At 44.5% G+C, this 18,608-nt stretch overlaps 1 protein-coding gene and 1 pseudogene across 5 annotated transcripts in view; one reads left to right on the forward strand and one right to left on the reverse strand.

Moving 5' to 3' along the window:
- STIM1 (stromal interaction molecule 1) overlaps positions 1-10,963 on the forward strand; it is a 249,665-nt gene extending 238,702 nt beyond the window's left edge. For 3 of the 5 annotated variants that reach the window (XM_020967654.2, XM_078156995.1, XM_020967656.1), the window contains 3 exons: positions 1,916-2,008; positions 3,703-3,769; positions 8,876-10,963. In XM_020967654.2, coding sequence (XP_020823313.1) covers positions 1,916-2,008; positions 3,703-3,769; positions 8,876-9,398 — 683 coding nt within the window. In that variant the 3' untranslated portion in view covers positions 9,399-10,963. The other 2 variants (XM_020967657.2, XM_078156996.1) reach the window with 2 other exon arrangements.
- Positions 10,964-16,001: 5,038 nt separating this feature from the next.
- On the reverse strand, positions 16,002-16,483 carry LOC110195157 (peptidyl-tRNA hydrolase pseudogene; annotated as a pseudogene).
- Positions 16,484-18,608: the final 2,125 nt, after the last annotated feature.

Genomic DNA, 18,608 nt, shown 5'->3' on the forward strand with positions numbered 1-18,608 from the left:
CCCTCCTCCCTGTAACTTCCCTCCACATTGATCCATGCTGCTCCTACAAATGAGCCTTAATTTGGCTTTTGATGAGTAGTCTTTAGTGGTGAAATGCATCTTAATCCTTACTCACTGTGGTGAGTAAGTAGAACCTTTTTTACTGTATAAGACTTCATCAAGGGAGCTAGAATGATCCTAGAACCCTGAAGAGCCAGCAACACTTCCCTTCTCTCCCCTCATGAGCTCCCAATGCTGCCCTGCCACCCACTAATGCATAGGTGAAGTATATAAACCAGGCAAGAGAAGCCATGGGAGCAAAGGTCTCCTGTTAGGGTCTTTTTCCTGGTGCCTCAGGTTATCAGCTAACTAGAGAGGCAAGGTAGTATGGTGCAAGGAATACTGGATTTGGCAACAGACCCTAGGCTTAAATTTCAGCTCTGTGAGTCTTGTCTGCATGATACCAAGCCAAGTCACTGGGCTTCTTCTGGCCTCAGTTTCTTCATCTAGTCCAGCCCTGCGTAGGTGATCTCTGAGGTCCCTTCAAACTATAAATCCTATGAACCTGTAACTAGACAATCTCAAAGTTCCCTTCCTGATATATAAAGGATGAACAGAAGCCTCCTTAGTAACTTTGGAATTTCTAACTTAAAGATGGGACCTGGTCTGGCCTGAGGCTCACATCAATTTGGCATCTCTAACCCTAGGGGCCTAGAAATTCACATAGAACACAGGGCCAGGAGCAGGACCTAGAGATGGCACAACTGAAGTAGGCCTTAAAGACCAGGAATTCTGATAGTTAACATGTACTTCTGGGAATTCTTTCCGTTTCCTGTCATACCAGCTCCAGGGTGGATTTCTTTGTTTTATATCTTCTTCTAACTCTTTCCCTAGACACCTTGTCTGTATTCATCAAATGACACAGCAAAGGATGGAGACACAGGGATTATGTCATAGGTGAGAAAATTGAGGTCCAAGAAGGTCAAGTCATTTCCTCTCTAAGACTTGGGGTATTTAGTGGACAGGCAACTCAGCATGAATCTATAGATAGGGTAGCCAAAAAAGCTAATTTGACCTTGGGCTACATGTATTAAGGCAGAGTCCCCAGAATGGTGGAATGGGTTCTTCTAGCATGGCCTTAGTCAAGCCCCGTCAGAAATATGATCTTCAGTTCTGAGTTCCATGTTTTAAGTACCTTGAAAAACTGGAATAACTGGAAGAAGAGCCAGGAGAATGATGAGAGGCCTGAAGTTCATGCTACATGAAAATCAGCTGAAAGTGTGGGGATGTTAAACCTACATAAGAGAAAGTTTAGGGAGGTATATATATGATCAGCTTGAAAAACTGTTACTTAAATGAGGGATTAGATTTGGTTCTGCTTTGCTTCAAAGGGCAGAATTAGGAGCATTGGTTGGATAGTGTAGAGATGCAGATTTGAACATAATGTAAAAAAGCAACACCACTTCTTCATAGTTAGAGCTGTGGTCCCAAAGTGGAACGAACTGCCTTCAGAAGTAGTGAGTTCTCCGTCACTGGAAGTCTTTTGGCAGAGGCCAGATTGACCTCCTGTTAGGGATGGCAGTCATAGAGGGATACTTTCTCAAGTAAGTTCAATTGGACTGTATTGATAGTCTCTTTCCAACTCTGAGCTTCTCTCATTTTATAAAGTGACTTGTTCCTGGTCGCACAACTAATTACCAGCTTTTGGTAACTCCAGGAAGGAAGGGTATAGTGGGATTTGAGGAACTGTTGTATAGATGAGGACTTCCTCTGCCCTGAGTAAGGCAGGGCAGTGGATGTAGAAGTAGCTAAGGGTTCAGTTCATCCCAGTGTTCCCCCAGAAATGGGTAGTATTTCCCTTTGCTGGCCAGAAGGCCTCCAGGCCCCCCTGTAAATTGGCTTCTCTTCTCCCCTTTGCCCTGTTGGCTCCCCCCAGACGCTGCCTGGCTGATGGGGCGCAGGTTCAGTGATCGCTCTGTGTGCTCGGCGTCTGTCAGCTCAGATGATCAGTCTCTCTGGAAATACCCGGGTTTGATGATCTTCCTTTGGGCTTGCTTTTCCTCCCATATTTGGGATTAACTGATTTTCCGCCCCTGCTTCTGAGGCAGCCAACTGACACCCCCCAGACCCTCAGCACAACCCCTCCCTACTAACCTCAGGAAGAGGCTTGGGTGGGTGGAGAAGAATCAGCCCACTCACCCCAGGGGCTCCCACTGGGTGCTGGGAAAAGGGGCATGATGAGGGCAGGCTTAATGAATTTGCAGTGGTTGGGGAGGAAGTACTCTCCCAAGACCCAAAGTTTGGCCTCTCCTTCTAGACCCTGTAGCCCAGGGGACTCTTTTTCACAAGAAAGGGGGAAACTGACTCCTCCTAACAGAAATGCCCACAATTGCCTTGGAGCTGGGGTAGGGAGAGGGAGAAATGTGCTCCTCCTTGATCCCCTTTTTGTATCTCCCTCTTTTCTCTCCCCCTTTATCTCTTTTCCTCTTTCTTTGTCTCTTCCCTTTCTTTGCCCAGTTCTCCTCATTTTTCTATCCTTCCTGCATTCCATCTCCCCTTTACTTCTTTATCTCTCTTCTCTTTCCTCTCTCTCCCTGTCTTTTCCTCTTTCTTCTTCACTTCTTTCTTCTCCAGTCTCCTTCCTTTTTCTTTTGTGTTCTCTCTCCCTCCCTCCCTCCCTCCCTCTAATGGAAAGACTCCTGGATTGGGAATCAAGTCTCTGCCACTTAATATCCATGTGTCTTTGGTCAAGTCACTTTTCTGAGTCTCAGTTTCCTCTTCCTTTCCAATAATAGCTACCGTACCTTCCTCCCAGGGGTGGGGTTTGGAAAGCACTTTGTAAATTTTAAAGTGCTATCAAAATATCAGCAGCTACTACTAACTACTACCCCATCCTCTTTCTTCCTTTCTCTAACTCCTCACTTCTCTTTTCTCTAGCTTCTCCAGGTCTTTCTCTTTCTATCATCCCTGACTTTCTCTCTTTCCTTTTCCATGTTCCTCTGCTCTGTTTTTTTAAGCTCCTATTCCCTTTCTTCCTCTCATGACTCCTGCCACTAGCCCTTTAGAAGGCAGCTCCAGAAGTGCTACTCCTACCTTTATACTCCTTAACTAACTCCAGTGTGGAAAGAAGGGACCCTGATGGACTTCTTGGGCCCCTGCTGTGGTTTGGGACTAGTTCCATTCCACAGGGAGCAGGGAAGTCTATACTATCTGAGTAGGAAGCAGGCATCTGGTACTGACACTGTTTGTCCTCTGGAGGTGTGGGCTATTTGTGCCTGGATTCCTGGGCCACCGTCCTGGGTTTGTCCTAGGTTTGTCCAGCACAGTTTGGCAGTCCCAGCCAAGGGCTGGTTCTTCTCACCCTTTAGAACCTTGCCTCATTCTCTCACCTGCCCTCTCTTGCCCCTCGCCCTCCTAACTGCTTGGATCCTGTTACAGTAGCCCTTCACTGAAGCCTCTTTTCCCATCCTTCAGAGGGTGTCTGACATCACCCCTGCACCCTTGTCTTGGGAGCACCATTACTTCATGGGCATCATCTCTTCTACTCACGCAGTTCCTGGGGTGGGGAGGGCCCAATTCTCAAGACTGGGAGAATGAAAGGTCAGGAGCAGGGTCACGATGCAAGATTAGGGGGAAAGGGAACCAGGACTAGGACCTATGTGAATGGGCTGCCTGCCTGTCTCACCCAGCTGGGCCTCACTTGGAACCGCTCTCTCATTGCAGCTCCCAGTCTTCACAGCAGCGTCCGGCAGCGTCTGGTGGAACCACAGCACGTCCTAGGATCGCAGAGGTTGGTAGAGAGTGAGGGCAGCCATTACGTGCCAGGCCGTGTGTCTCTGCGGCGAATGCGCAGCCTTTCCTCTGGACAATCTTTCAGTTCCGACGTTCACGGGACCAGCCCTCCATCAGCTGTCACCTCCTCCTGCTCTTCCTCTTCCTCTGCTGCCTCCACCTCTGCTCCTACTTTCCATGTCCACCCTGTCTATTACCACCACAGCACTGCTTACTTCCTCCAGATGGATCCCTACCCCGACCCACCCCCTCCCGATGCCCAGTCTGGGATGTCCTATCGATCCGACAGCTTGGGGTATACATCTCCTGCCTTGATCCCTTCCTTTCTCCTTTTGTCTGTGCCTGCCAGCTGCTGTTTGTACTTCATTTTCCTCAAACTAGCCTTGATTTAATTTCACTTTCTTTTGCCAGTTTAATCTTCCCAAAGCCCAAGGGAGCCAGGCTGGACCCTCCTTCTGGGCCCCATTTTATGACAGGGCAGCAGGAAGGCCCTAGCTAACTCCCTCCCAACTTCCACCTTTCTAATTCTCCATTTTGGGTTTGCTGCCTAAGAACCAAAGATAATAACATTATTCCCTTAACTTTACATAGCTGGTGCTTTTAACTTTCTGAAGTGTTTCATATCCATTTTCTCATTGGGTCCTTACAATGGTTTTGGTAGGGACACAGGGCTAGGTTTAGGATCTTTATTTTATAGAAGAGGAAATTAAGACCCAGAAATGTGAAAAGATTCACCTAAGAATCACACAAGTTGTCCCATAAAGTCCCCACAAGCATATTGCAAAAGAAATTCAATCTTATTCCCTCCCATCTGTACCCAGCCCAGCCCATTGGCTTCCCGTCTGAGAGAGAAGCTGCTTCTAGGAGGTACTGGCAGGGCCCACAACTTGCCTAGGAAAAAGCCCTGCCCCAAGCAGGTCCTTAGACTAGCAGAGGTTGAGTACTCTCTCAGCTGATATCCACAGAAATACTTTGGTATTGGGAGTGGTTCTAAACCAGGCAGAAGAACCCTGAAGGTGGGAGGTGGTGGAGGACTATTTGAATCTGACTCTGGAGGTTAAGGACAAGTTTTGATCCTGGAATCTGATTCCTTCTTGTATGACTCCTTTCAGGACTTCTGAACACGATTGTGCCCCCATGTCTTGATGCCTGTCAAAACTTGGCTTCCCTTATCCCCCCCTGCTGTGGTTCAGGGTTCCCTAGACTATCTCATTCCTCATTGGGGGATACTGAAACTAATTTCACCCCACTCAACACACACACACACACACACACACACACACACACATATGCACACGTGCACGCACACACACTCTGACCACTGCTTATGGGTTAGCTAAGGTGGACTGATACCTTCACCTCAAGTTGATTCTCAGATATTCCTGTTTGAAGACTGTAGGTAGATTGGGCTGAGGACCTCCCATATCCCCTAAGATATCCTGCAGTTGCAAGAAGGCTCTGATCCCTAGCACAGCCTAGATAGCCTTTGTACAACAATTAGTGCAGCCTTTGCTAGTGGCACTTAGAACACTGAGCTCATCTTAGGCCCTGCTTTTTAATGTTTGTTTTTCCCAAAGGGTAATCCTGAGGTTAAGGGAAATGCATTTCTACTCCATCCCAGCCAGCTCTAGGTTCCTCCTATATTCTTTCCCCAGAGGCTGTAGAAGGCCAAACCCCTTGGAGCCTTGGCAGATGGGACAGAGTGCAGGCACTATCCAGTTACCATCTAGCTCAAGATCCTTCAGTTGAAGATTAAGATTTGGAGAGGACCATTTCCCGTAGTTCCACATTCTCATCCTCATTCTCCATGTCAACCCCCTTACTACCTCTGCATAGGGGCTGGCCTGGCATTCCACTGACAGTGACTGACAAAAGAGACAGACCCTGATTCAGACCAGAGAGAGGGATGACCCTGTGACTGTCCTGCTGGATGATCAGCCTTCAGTCTCTCCTTAGGTGGCCTGGGCCCCAGACCTTGCATGCTGGCAGTGGAGGGAGGGGATGTGGGGGACAGAGACAGACAGATCTTGGCACCAACTCCATTCACCACTTGGTTTTCTTTTGCAACGTGCTTCAGAGGATCATCTCTAAAGACAAACAGGCTCTCTAGTAAGGTTAGTAATGCCACAGGTGGGACTGGGAAGGGGGTCATATAGCCCTTAGGAAAACCAGGAAGCCTCACCTGGGAGCTTCCTTTTCAGTTCAACGATTCAACTTAGCAAACCTCGAATTGTTGAACTAAAATCAATTTAACTGCTGGTATGTGGACAGAATGGTCCCTATAAGAGTTTCCTGGGGGCCCTGCCCTTGACTCTTTGTGCTGGGGGGAGGGGAAGATGGAACCCAATATGATCTTTGCCTTTAGGGAGACAAGACTCCCAGGCACATAATCATAGACTGCTACAGCATCATATAGGGATGGCAGTAGAAGAGCTGGAAGGGCCTTAGAACATAGAGTGTCAGAACTGAAGAGGCCCTGAGCTGGGTCTCCTAACTCCTGGCCCAGGACTACTTTCTCTGCACTGGAGTGCCTACTTATGAAATAGCTATGGAAGAGCACAAGAGGTAGCACATGGAAAGCTAGCCTCAGAGTCACTAAGATCTGGGTTCAAGATGTGCTTTTTCACAAATACTAGCCATGTGACCCTGGCCAAATCACTTAACCTCATAATGCCCCCACCTGACTCTGTAAGACTCTTAAGTTGCAGAACAGTTGTCCCAAGGGTCAAAAGGTATAAGATGCTATTATAGGTGTCTAGGAAAAACTGGAATAGTCAGAGAAGGCTCCTTGGTGGAGATGGACCTTGACCTTGTACAATTAACACAACCACCCCCCTGCCTTTCAGCAGAAGCTCTCCAATTCAGCCCAGTGGGTTGAGGTTTAAGAACTGCAACTGGGAGACCAACAGAGATCCTGCTTGTCACTACTTGCCTGTTTTTTTCTCAGATTTCTCTCCCAGCCCCACATAAGCACAAATGGTTTCCTGGGTCACTTCCCTGACAAAGACCTAATTTCTCAATCAAGCCTCCACTTGCCTAATTCCAGGCCCAGCCTTTAGGCCAGGGAATAGAGCTGGGGCTGGGCTGGGTGTATGGCCAGTCTGAGCAGTGGGCTAACCTGCCGCTTTCTCTTCTTCCTTTAGGGGCCTCGCACCCTCTCTGACCCCTCTGAACTTTCTTCCAGATCAGCTGTATTTGCTTCCAGGTCCCCCTATTGGCCCCCACACTCTGCTCTTCAAATGCTGCCTTCACCCTTACTCCTGACTGGGAGACATAACTGCCCCACCCTCTCTTCATTCTGGGCCCCAGCTCAACCAGTTGCTGGGAATGGGACTTCAGGGCCCTTCATTTTGCCCTTCTCCTCCTTGAGTGCCCCTACATTTAGGGGTTGGAAAGAGCCACTGGGACTGGTGAAGCCTGCCTAGGGCTTACTGGCCCCAGCCCCATGAAGGCTTCTTCTAGCCTTCCATACCTGCTTCCATGGGAAAGGCCTGGGGATGGATTCCCCCAGCTTGTGCATGTCGAGTGTGATTTGGTGTGGAAACCTGTATCCCAACCTTGCAAAGCAACCCCTTCCCCTGGCTCACAGATAAGGTTTCTAACCAGTCTCACCACACAGTCATTATGTCTTATATTCCCAGAGCATTTTATCCTTTCCAAATCATAAGCCAAACTCATTGAGATGGGAAGGGACTAGGATCCAGGCTTCATGACCTCCCTTTCCAGTACCCTTCCACTTAAAGAATAACAAGATTGCAAAGTATTTTCTCTTGTGGGTCACTCTGACAACTGACATCCTTCACTTATTTAGCCCCTTCTCCCTATATGAACCGTCCACTATTAATATCCTTCTTAGCCCTGTGGTAAGTGTTAAAGTTTCCACAGAAGGATGAAATGTAGGGAATGAAGTGGCCCCCAAAAGAGAATGAGGGCCAGAAGAAAGCCTGGACTTCTGTGACACCTCCTTAGAGCCCCCTCAGCATTTTGTCCATTTGATCCCATCATCATGGAATTTCAGTTGTAAGAGCTATCCAGTCTTACCCATAACTGGACTGATAAAGCCCTCTACACCATTCCCAGGAAATGGTCGTCTGGCTTTTGTTCAAAGACCTCCAGAGAAGGGGAAACAGCTACCCCCAGAGGCAGCTAATTTTTGAATGGCTACTAGAAAGTTTTTCCTTACTTCAGGCTTAAGTTTACCTTCTTGTAATTTCTGCTCATTACTCCTGGTTCTGCTCTCTAGGGCCAAACAGAACAAATCTATCCCCTTTAGACTTCAAACACATGAAAACAGCTGTTTTGTCATTCCTCCCTGACCTCCAAGTGTCTGTCTCACCACCAGCCTGTGAAGATCTTGGGCCAGGGGCAAGGTTGCTCTAACTCTTCCTCCTTTTTCTCTCCCCTCCCACCCCAGCTCTGGCTGGGCTTCACTGCATGTGCTGTGATGGTTGGGGTTCTGTGGGCATTCTTAGGACCTGGGGGTGGGTGGGTGGGGTGAGGGTTTTATGTGGTGGGACATGATAATCAGAGCTTAGGACACAGGACACGCTTTTTCCTTCTCCTTAGGAAGTGGTGTGTGTTGGGATGGAGGGGAGAATTCAGGGATATCAGAGCAGATTTACATTCAAGGAAGGGAAGGAAGGTTTCCAAATCTGTGAGCCTCCTGGGATAACTTCAGGTCATTGTGGACAGGTGTTTAGGGGATTGGGGATTTCTTAGAGGATGTTGAAAAGGAGAGGGAAGAAAGAGCTGTCCTCACATTGAATACCTCTTCCTCCCCAAGGGGGAGGAGAGGAATGGAACCATTATATAGCCCAGAAATGTAGCAAAGGTAGGGCCTGAACAATAAAAAGACCTTTGCCAGTAATTCTGTGATATTAATATGATTCCCTGTCCTTGTCTCACTGTTTGTTTCCCTCTTATTGTTTCCCCCTTATTTTTTCCCCTTTCTCCCCTCATTCTCCCTTTTGTCTTCTTCTCCCTACTTTTGTACGCCTTTGCCTTACTATCTTCTACCTTTTCCTTCTTTCTCCTCTCCCCCATCTTCTATCCTTATTTCCTCCCCATTCTCTATCCTGCCCTGATCCCCTCTTGTCTTGAGCAGGGACTTGACCCATTCCGATTCGGAGTCCTCCCTCCACACGAGTGACCGCCCTCGCTTCACCCAGCTGGCTGCCAAGCCCCAACAGCTGACCCGAGCCATGGATGAAGCCCTATATGCCCCAACCTCCAATGGCAGCCACCGACTGGCAGAGGCAGCCCTGGGGGGAGCTCTAGTGGAGAAGCTGCCTGAGAGTCCTGCCCTAGTCAAGAAAGCACTGTTCCTGCAGAATCACGGGCTAGAGAAGGCCTATAGTGTTGGGGAGCTGGGTCCTATAGGGCTGGGGGGAGGAGGGCCCCTGCATTCAGATTCCTCGCGTTCCCACAGTCCTAGCTCTCCTGAACCAGACACGCCATCACCTGTGGGGGACAGCCGGGCTCACCATGGCCGCAACACACGTATCCCCCACCTGGCAGGCAAGAAGCATGCTGGTGAGGAGGACAGTGGCTCCACGGGTGAAGAGACAGACTCCGGCCAGGGCAAGAAGAAGTTCCCACTCAAAATCTTCAAGAAGCCCAAGAAGTAGTTGGACCAGGGCTGGCTGCGGTGGGAAGACACATCTATTCTCCCTCTCCTCCAAGGGACCCACCCAGGGCCTGGAAAGGGAAAGGTGGGGATCCTGAGGACCTGGGGCATTGTTAACACCTGCTTCATCCTCTCTGTACCCCTACCTTCCCCCCATGAAAGAGGAGCCTTCTACGTTATTTATTTACTGACCACCACCTGCCCTGTTTGGGCCTCCATAAGTTGTTCCTGCTCCAACCTCTTCATCCCCTGGCTCCATCCCTGCTTCACAGTGCATGACTTACCCCTGCACCCACCATCTCAGTCCAGCTCACCCACCTTTGCAGGGGACCCTCAGTTCTGGTCTCCCCATTTATTGGGCTTTTATGTCTTTCTTGGTCTCTCCCACCCTTCCCATTCTTTGTTCTCCCCATCGCCACTGAACCCCCACGCAATTAGAGTGAGAAAAAAGGAAGCCTGATCCAAGGCCCAAGCTCCCACCAACCTCAGCAATGCTGGACAGGGCAAGCAGGGCAGGGCAGGGCTGAGGCCAGAGCTCTGTGGTTGGGTGGGGGGGAGATGTTTGATTTTTTTTCCTTTGGGAAGGGGGAGAGCCTGGAGCCAACCCTGGCTCTAGCTTTGGCCTGACTTTGGGGGGGGGGGTGGGAGGTAGTTAGGACAGAGATGAGGTAGAGCTAGCCCTAGAGATCAGGCCTCCATGGTAGCAGAAAGGAGCTAAATTAGGGATGGGCAGCCATGGCTCTCCCCCCTTCCAGGGAGCCCTTCTAGGGCTACACTCTCCAATGGTCTAATGATTGCCTCCTCTCCTGCCTATTCTGTAGGGTAGGGGAGAAGGGAAGGTACCCGTATTCCTCTCCCTTCCTTCCCCTTAACCTCAGATATTTAGCCGCCTCCAGGTCCCCAAGTTTGGAGCCCTGAGACTGATTGCCTCAGTGATCCCTAAGCACCTATCTAGTACATGTGATCCCCTTTGGTTTGGGGACCTAGTCTAGACAGGGGCTGTCAGGGACTCTCACATATGGGTATAGCCTGTAACAGGACACAATGGGGGCAGAGGATGGGATTGGGAGGGACTTTGGGCAAAGATGTTGTTGCTTTTGAACCAAAAACATTTTTTAAAAAAATTTCCTGAATTTCCAAAGTGCCTGCAGCCCTCCCCTCCTCTCCACTTCTTTTCCAGTGCATGGTCTTTGGGCTCCCCTAGACTCTGGGCCCAATCCTACTGTGCAGTCCAAGGTTGCCTCCCATCCTGACCCCATCCAGGCCTGGGAAAGGAGGCAGCTTATAAGAAATAAGTAAGGAAGGGAAGGGAATGGATACACACTGTGCGTGTCCCACTTCCTACCCCAGGCAGCACCCCCTTCCCCCAAGTTTTTGTAGGGGCTGTGAATAATGGCCCCCCCTAGTCTTGCTTGTCCCTCTGGATGAGTCCCCCATCCCAGGGCCAAGGGGCAGGTCAGCTGGGTGCTGCAGGCCACAGTGGGCTGGCCCCCCCCATCCCTATCCCTATGGATTTTTCTGTTATTTCATAAGACTGAAGTCTAATAAAGCATGTAGGATATTTTATTTTCTTGGCTTTGGCTCCCATTACTCTGCCTACCTGCTTCCTGAGTCATGGAAACTGTCTTTGGCCAGATCTGGAGACAAGAACGAGAAGTCTCCAAATTTATATTCTGTGTCTCCACTTCCTGACCTCAAAAAGGACATGGGAAAACCAAGACATAAAGGACACCAGGGAAAACCATCACCACCAACTGCTTCCAAGGCCTAAAAGGAGAATTGAGCACAGTGGAGATCCAAAATGGTGTGCATATGGAGTGGATTTAAACTTGATGCTTGGAAAGTTCTAGAAGAGGGTTCAAGATGGGAAGGAAGATGTCAATGGAAATAAGGGTGATATTTTTTTAAAATCAGAACAAAGGATCCAGGAGCCAACTCCTAAACAAACAGGAATATTGTCATTGGGAGAGTGAGCATCCTGAAATGTGAGACTTTGGGCAGGAATTACTAAATAAAAAATGAGCATTTAAAATGTGTGACCTAAGACAAACCACGGAGTTATTTATTAGTAATAACTGCTGTCAAACTAAGATTTACAAAGCACTTTCATAACTGTTAGGGAGCTAGTATAAATATGATCACCCATATTTTGTAAGTGAGGAAACTGTCAGGTAATGTTACTTAGCCAGGGCTACACAGTATGTGATGGAGCCTGGATGTGAAACCAACTCCAAATCTAGTGTTCTTTGCACTGCCCCATGCTACTTCTTAAATTCCTACATTTGTCCTGAATGACCTCAGTAGGCCTAGGGACCCATAGGAAACTGAGGACCAGAAGCAGGAATAGTCTTGTAACTTGTCCATGCACAACCCCAAAGATGTTCACTTCCAGATGAGAGAAAGGATGCTGTAGAAAGTACTGCCAAATTGAAAGGGCCCATAGGACATATAGACCCATGTAGGCCCTGTAACAAATATTTGGAGTCTGTGTAGCTCTTATCATATAGGCCCTTAACAGTTGTTAGATCCCTGCAAAGATTTCTTTGTCCCTAATTTCCATGGAGAGTCTCTAGGTAGACTGCAAAGACAGATTAAAAAATGCTAATAAGTGCCTAAGGTATCTTTTTTTTCCATGCCTTTTGATAACCTTCATTTTTTAAATGCCTCTTTTATTTAGCATTTTATTTTTCCCCAGTTACATATAAAAACAGTTTTTAACATTGATTTTTAAAACTTTGAGTTCCAAATTCCCTCCCTTCCTCATTGAGAAGGCAAGCAATCTGAAATAGGTTATACATATGTAGTCATGTAAAACATTTCCATAATAGTCATGTTGTGAAAGAAAACATAGACCAAAAAACAACAAAACTTCAAGAAAAATAAAGTAAAAAAAGAGTATGTTTCAATCTGTATTCAGAAACCATCAGTTTTTTCTCTGAGGATGATAGCATTTTTCATCGAAAGAGTTGTCTTGGGTCGTTGAATTGCTGAGAATAGCTAAATCATTCACAGCTGATCTTACAATACTGCTTTTACTTTGTACGCAGTATATTTCACTTTGCATCAACTCATGTAAGTCTTTGTAGGTTTTTCTGAGAGCATCCTGCTCATCATTTCTTATAGTATTCCATCATAATATACCGCAATTTGTTCAGCCATTCCCCATTTGATGGGCATCCTAAGGTCTCTCTTAATGACCACCTAAAAGCACTGCCCACTCCCATATACCCTGTCAGTTTCAAAGCACTATATTGGACAGCAACTATTCAAAACTATAACTCAGCAGCCCTTGCTAATATTTTGCCAGTCAACTGAGGTATCAAAGCACTAGTCAGTTAAAGGGCATAATCAAATAAGCGACAGGATTCTTCTTAATATACACAGAAAACACTCCCACAGGTTACCACATCATCCATGGGATAGTGAGCAGAACACTCGTGAGGGAAGGCATATGGCTGGGCAACATGTGCAGCCAGGACAACTCAAGCTTTTCAAGCATCATTTCCACTGGCTCCTGGTCTCTGATAACTGTTCCTGAGTTGCACACAACAGATACTCTGCTGATTTACCCCAGTCACTGGTCTTTGCTAGAAAATCCTGCTGCCATCTACTGGTATCTTTGATGAAATGTAATTGCAGCCATAGCTATTGGGAGTATCTGGTCTTTTTAAGCACATTGCCTCTACAACACTTGGGATTTCAGATCTGGCCAGCCACTCCTACCGGCTCACTTAGGCTATCTCAGTCTAAGTCAGGTATTCTTAACCTTTTTATTGTCATAGACAATTTCTCAGAATAATGTTTTTAAATGCATAAAATAAAACAAAGGATTACAAAGTAAACCAATTATATTGAAATTCAGTTATGAAAATATTTTAAAAAATAAGTTCATGGATTCCAACATAAGAACTCCTGGTCTAAATGCTTATTTGAGTTACAATCAAAAAATTCCTTTTAAATCCCATTATAGCCCTGGTTATGCCTGAGGTTTCAGCACATCCTCCTGGAAATTCTAGTTAGCAAAACTCCAAAGGAACTGGGTAGACCTATGGTAAGGATAGTCCTTTCAAACTCTATCATGCTTTAGATCACTAATCTGGATACAAACAAATTATCCCAGAAGCAAAACCAAAGGGGGCTGGGCAGAGCTGGAAACCTTTGTTCTACCCTGACCCCCAACTTCAGCAAACAAACTCCATACCTGTAATTGAGAGGTTTCATTGATTATCCCAGCCTCTTTAAAGTTATTATCTTTGTTAAGTAGGAATACTTCTTGATTGAGTTAATCAAGCAAAACAGCATGAACAAACCAAGGGTTTGTACACCCTGTTGAACCAAAGAAGTGTGAGAGATTTAGTCACGTTAAGGAATTAGCATAAAAGGAAGGAGTTATCTCAAAACCAGATACATAGAGATTCCGAGGGTTTGAATCCAAAAAGTTTGTATGATCTAGCACACCTCTGAAGAGCAAAGTAAGACTGAGATAGGGAGATATCAGGGAAGGTCATTAACTCTAGAAACATGTTGAAACATAAGACCCTGACTGAAGGAAGTCCTGCAAAAAGATTAGCCTTTCCCCCCCCAAATTCCCATCCCACAGCCTGTCTGTTCACAGAAAATACAATATATTCTGTTTTATTTTCAATCGATTGAATTTTGTCTTAACCACAAAAAGGCCAGGAGTTAACCAGAGACAGATACAAATCTAAAGGTAGGCAAGAGAGCCCAACTTTTGCCTAAATGATAGGAATTTTCCTAACTGGGGGCTCAGAGTGATTGTGATTAAGAACTTGTTATCTGACATAAACTACTTAAAGTTTAAAAGGTGGAAGCTATATGTACCATTTTTATTGCCGCTCTTTTTCATTTGTGTCCAACTCTTCATGACCCCATTTGGGGTTTTCTTGGCAAAGATACTAGAGTGGTTTGCCATTTCCTTCTCCAGCTCATTTTACAAATGGGGAACTGAGGCAAATAGGGTTTGACTTGCCCAGCGTCACCATAGGGAATATTATCACGCTGAGCCTTAAACCAATCTAATTGTGGTAACAGGGTGTTACATATATAAACTCAATTATTATTACTCAAAGTCAATGTTTAGAACAAAGTGTTGTAATGGAAAACAAACACTGGATTAGGAGTCAAAGTACACGAATTTGAATCTTAGCTCTGTCCCTTACTAACAGTATGATCTTTGACAAGTCAGTCTTTCCTTTCTCTGGCCTTTAGTTTTCCTATCTGCAAAAAAAAAAAGGGGGGGCATGAGGGGTGTGTGTTTGTGTATGCTGAATTAGATTACCTTGAAGCACTTTTCCAGTTACAAACTGGAGAATTTGGCAGTCTTGCCATTTCTTTCTTCTTCCTAAATGTCTATGCAATAAAAAAATCTGAAAGGACCAGACCGATATAGGTAAAGATATTAACACTGATTCTATCAAAGCATAATTGGGGTATTCACATGCAACTGGGAAATAAGAAATTCAGGAAATGGGGTACAGAAGTCTATCCTGCTCTACAGGAAAATAGAAGGGGAAGGGGATAAGAGAAGGGAGGGGGGAGAGATAGAAGAGAAGGCAGACCAGGGGAAGGGGTATTCAGAATGCATGCCATCTTGGAGTGGGGGGAGGGGTGAGAAATTTGGAACTCAGAAACTTGTGGAAGTGAATATTGAAAACTAAAAATTTATATTAAAAAAAGCTAAAAAAATAAAGAGTTTTGCGAACTATAAAAAAAGTATAATTGGGGTAAATTTTTTTCATTGTATAAAAATACAGTTGATCTATATTTTCTTTTTAAAAAATGTTTAAGAGGGAAAAATCGTATTTTGGGGGTGAAGGCAATATTAGGGACAAATGGTAGAAAATATAAACCTATCATAACTTTAAATGTGAATGGATTTAACAATCCAATACAATCAAAAAGATTGACAGATTGAATAAGAAAACAAAATCCTAAAAATCAAAGACATACACAAACCCCTAAAAAACAAAGACATACACAAAATAAAACTGAGGGGATGGAAAACAAAGCAAAAACAAACCCTCAAAAAAATAAGAGACAAAAAAGGAAACTACATTGTGTTGAAAGGAACCATAGATAACAAATTAATATCAGTAATAAACATATAGGTTCCAAATGCCTTACCATTTAAATTCATAAAGGAAACATTAACTGAATGAATTGACTATTAATTTGTAAAATTATGAAATAGGCAGGCAACCTGGTTCTTTGAGTACCTGCCAGGAAAGACCACAATGGCAGTGGGAAGCAAGGTGACAATCACTTTAATTCAGCACAGATGATGTAGGGGCAAATGGTACAGAAAATACAGAGATAAGCAGTGAAAAGGAGTACAGAGGCAGGTGGTGTAAGGACAGGATGGAGTGGTGAAAGAAGGCAAGAAATGTGAGGAAGAGGATGGGGAAAGAATGAGTCACTTTTGTAACTGAGGATTAGAATTGGGAGCACTTGAGCAACACAGACCCTTAGGACATGAAAGCATGTTGAGAAGCGGGGAGTTTCAGTTCTCATTTTTATTTATTTATTTTTATTTATTATTTATCTTTTAGCATACTCATTTTACAGATGGGAAAATTGGGGTTAACACTCACAGGGCCAAGTATTTCCTTCCTTGGCCCCAACATGGGAATCTTTTGGGGGTGGCAAGGATCTCTGAGGACCCTGGCTCCTTCACCTTGCACTGCCCCCCAACTTCATGGCTAGCTTCCCCAGTGGCTTGTCCAGCTTGTCATGCACCAAGTAGATGTCTTCGCTTGCCAGCTGATACATCTTGGCAGCCTGGGCCACACTGGGCCCATTGACATTCATGAATTGGCGGGGTTTGGGAAGCACCAGCTCAGCCTCTCCACGGCAGGTGACGGCCACATCTGCATAGCACTGATGCTGTCTCTTCCACTGGTCGGCTGGTTCAGCGCAGCTAGGCCCACACGGTGCCATGTGCCCTGCAGCCTGAGGTTGCCCAGGCAGGCCACCAGCCACGTCTTCCCAGGAGGCCATGGTTTGGGCCAGCTCGGCTCATTCCCTGGCTCAGCTGGCTCCACAAGAGCCAAGCCCTGAGCGAGTCATGTTTTCCTCCTGCACCTTCTCCTCCTCTGAGTTCTCATTTTCAATAGGGTCGGGGGGGGGGGGGGGGGGCTAACTCATATCTGTGCCACCTTGGGCCTAATTCATTAACATAATCAAATCATCTCAAAGTTGTCAGTAAAAACTTCAAGGTTAACATCCATATCATCTCAGGGCTATCAGCACCATTCGATGTTCTACTGGTCTTATTGCAAATATCTGGAAATTGTCTGAGAGTCACATATCACAGTATCAAAAATCCCTGACAGCAAAGCTTGGCTGGCTTCCCCTGATTCAGCACATATTACCAGGATGTGATTTTTGACTAATGTGTGATACAAATTGTAAATTATGCTCCTTTGATCTTTGGGACAGTTTGTATGTGACTTCTAGGCTCCCCTTTTCAATCTTACTTCCTGCCATTGCTACTTTATACTAGCTACTTATAAACTTTCTTACTATACTGACTAGAAAGGGGGATCAGGGGACCAGAACAAGATATAATTTTAACACATTGAACAACAAGAAGACATAAATAGTAACACAATAGTCACATAAGACTTCAATATCCCTCTCTGTTTTGGATGTCTAACAGAAAGATAAACAAAAAGAAAAATATGGAACCAAAGCTGCTGGAACAACTAGAGTTAAAAGACTTGTGGTGTCTTCTAAATGGGATTGCAAAAGAATATACATATTTCTCAGTACCACATAGAGCTTTTACAAAAATTTATCATGTATTAGGGCACAGAGATAATCTAAAAAAATGTAAATATACAGAAATAGTTAATAATACATCCTTTATAGACTACAACACAATAAAAATAGACATTGGTTCAGGGACACAAACAAAAGAGGCAGCCCCAAATGGACACTTAATGAAACACCAACTAATGAAAGGGTCAAAGAAAAAAATCATAGAAACCATAATTATGTGAAAGAAAATGATAATGATGAAACAATACACTAAAATTTCTAGGATGCAGTTAAAGTAGTCCTCACGGGAAGAATGATATCCCTACAAACATATTAACAAAATAGAAAAAGAAGATTAATGAACTGAATATACATTTTAAAAATTAGCAAGCCAAAAATAAAGAGATTTAAAATAAGAACAAAAGAGGAGATAGTAAAAAAATTAGAGAAAAAGGTAAATTTGAAACAAAAATAAAACTAAAAGTTGGTTCTTTAAAAATACTAATAAAAATTCATAAATCTCTAGCTAATCTGGTTAAAAAGAGAAAACCAAATCAATAAAATGCAAATAAGCAAGCTGAAATAACAAAACCAAAAGAAAGAAAAAAATAACCAAAACATTTTATATGTAGTTATATGCTAAAGAAATTGAGAACTCAAAACAAATACAGAAATATCTTCAAAAATATAAACTAGCCAACTATCTGAAGACCAGATAGAGGTAACGAAAAGCTCAGTCTCAGAAAAGGAAATAGATACAGTTTAAAAAAAAAAAAGGAAAAATAATTCTATCAAACTTTTAAAAAACAATTAATATCCATGCTTCACAAGTTATCCTCAAAAATTGAGAAAGAAAGCCCTCTACAGAATCTTTTTATAAAATAAATATAGTCTCAATACAGCAGGAAAAGATAAAACACAAAAGTAAAGTATAGGCCAATATCATTAAAAAAGTTTAAACAAAATCTTGTCAGATTGCAATAATTTACCTCAGAAATCATTCATTATGACCAAGTGAGATTTATACTATGGATGCAAGGATGGGTCAACATTAAAAATATAAAAAATATAATCACATTAAAAACCAAACCATCCAAAATACATGATCATCTCAATAGATGCAGAAAAGGCCTTTGACAAAGTACAACAATTTTATACAAAAACAAAACTATAAAGTATAGGCATAGAGAGACTTAACCCCCCCCCCCCATTACAGCATCTGCCTAAAACCAAAAGCAAGTGTTATATGCAATGGGGATATACTAAAACCTTTTCCAATAAACAAGGGAATGAAGCAAGCAAGGATGCCTATTCTTTTCACTGTCATTTGATATAGTTCTGGAAGAGAGATAAAGGCATAAAGACAGGTAAATAGGAGATAAAACCATCCCTATTTGCTGATGATGTGATTTTGTACTTGGAAAGTCCTAAG

Source organism: Phascolarctos cinereus, unplaced genomic scaffold (assembly GCF_003287225.1).
Source record: "Phascolarctos cinereus isolate Bilbo 61053 unplaced genomic scaffold, phaCin_HiC Scaffold_726;HRSCAF=1367, whole genome shotgun sequence".
In the NCBI taxonomy this organism is placed as follows: domain Eukaryota; kingdom Metazoa; phylum Chordata; class Mammalia; order Diprotodontia; family Phascolarctidae; genus Phascolarctos; species Phascolarctos cinereus.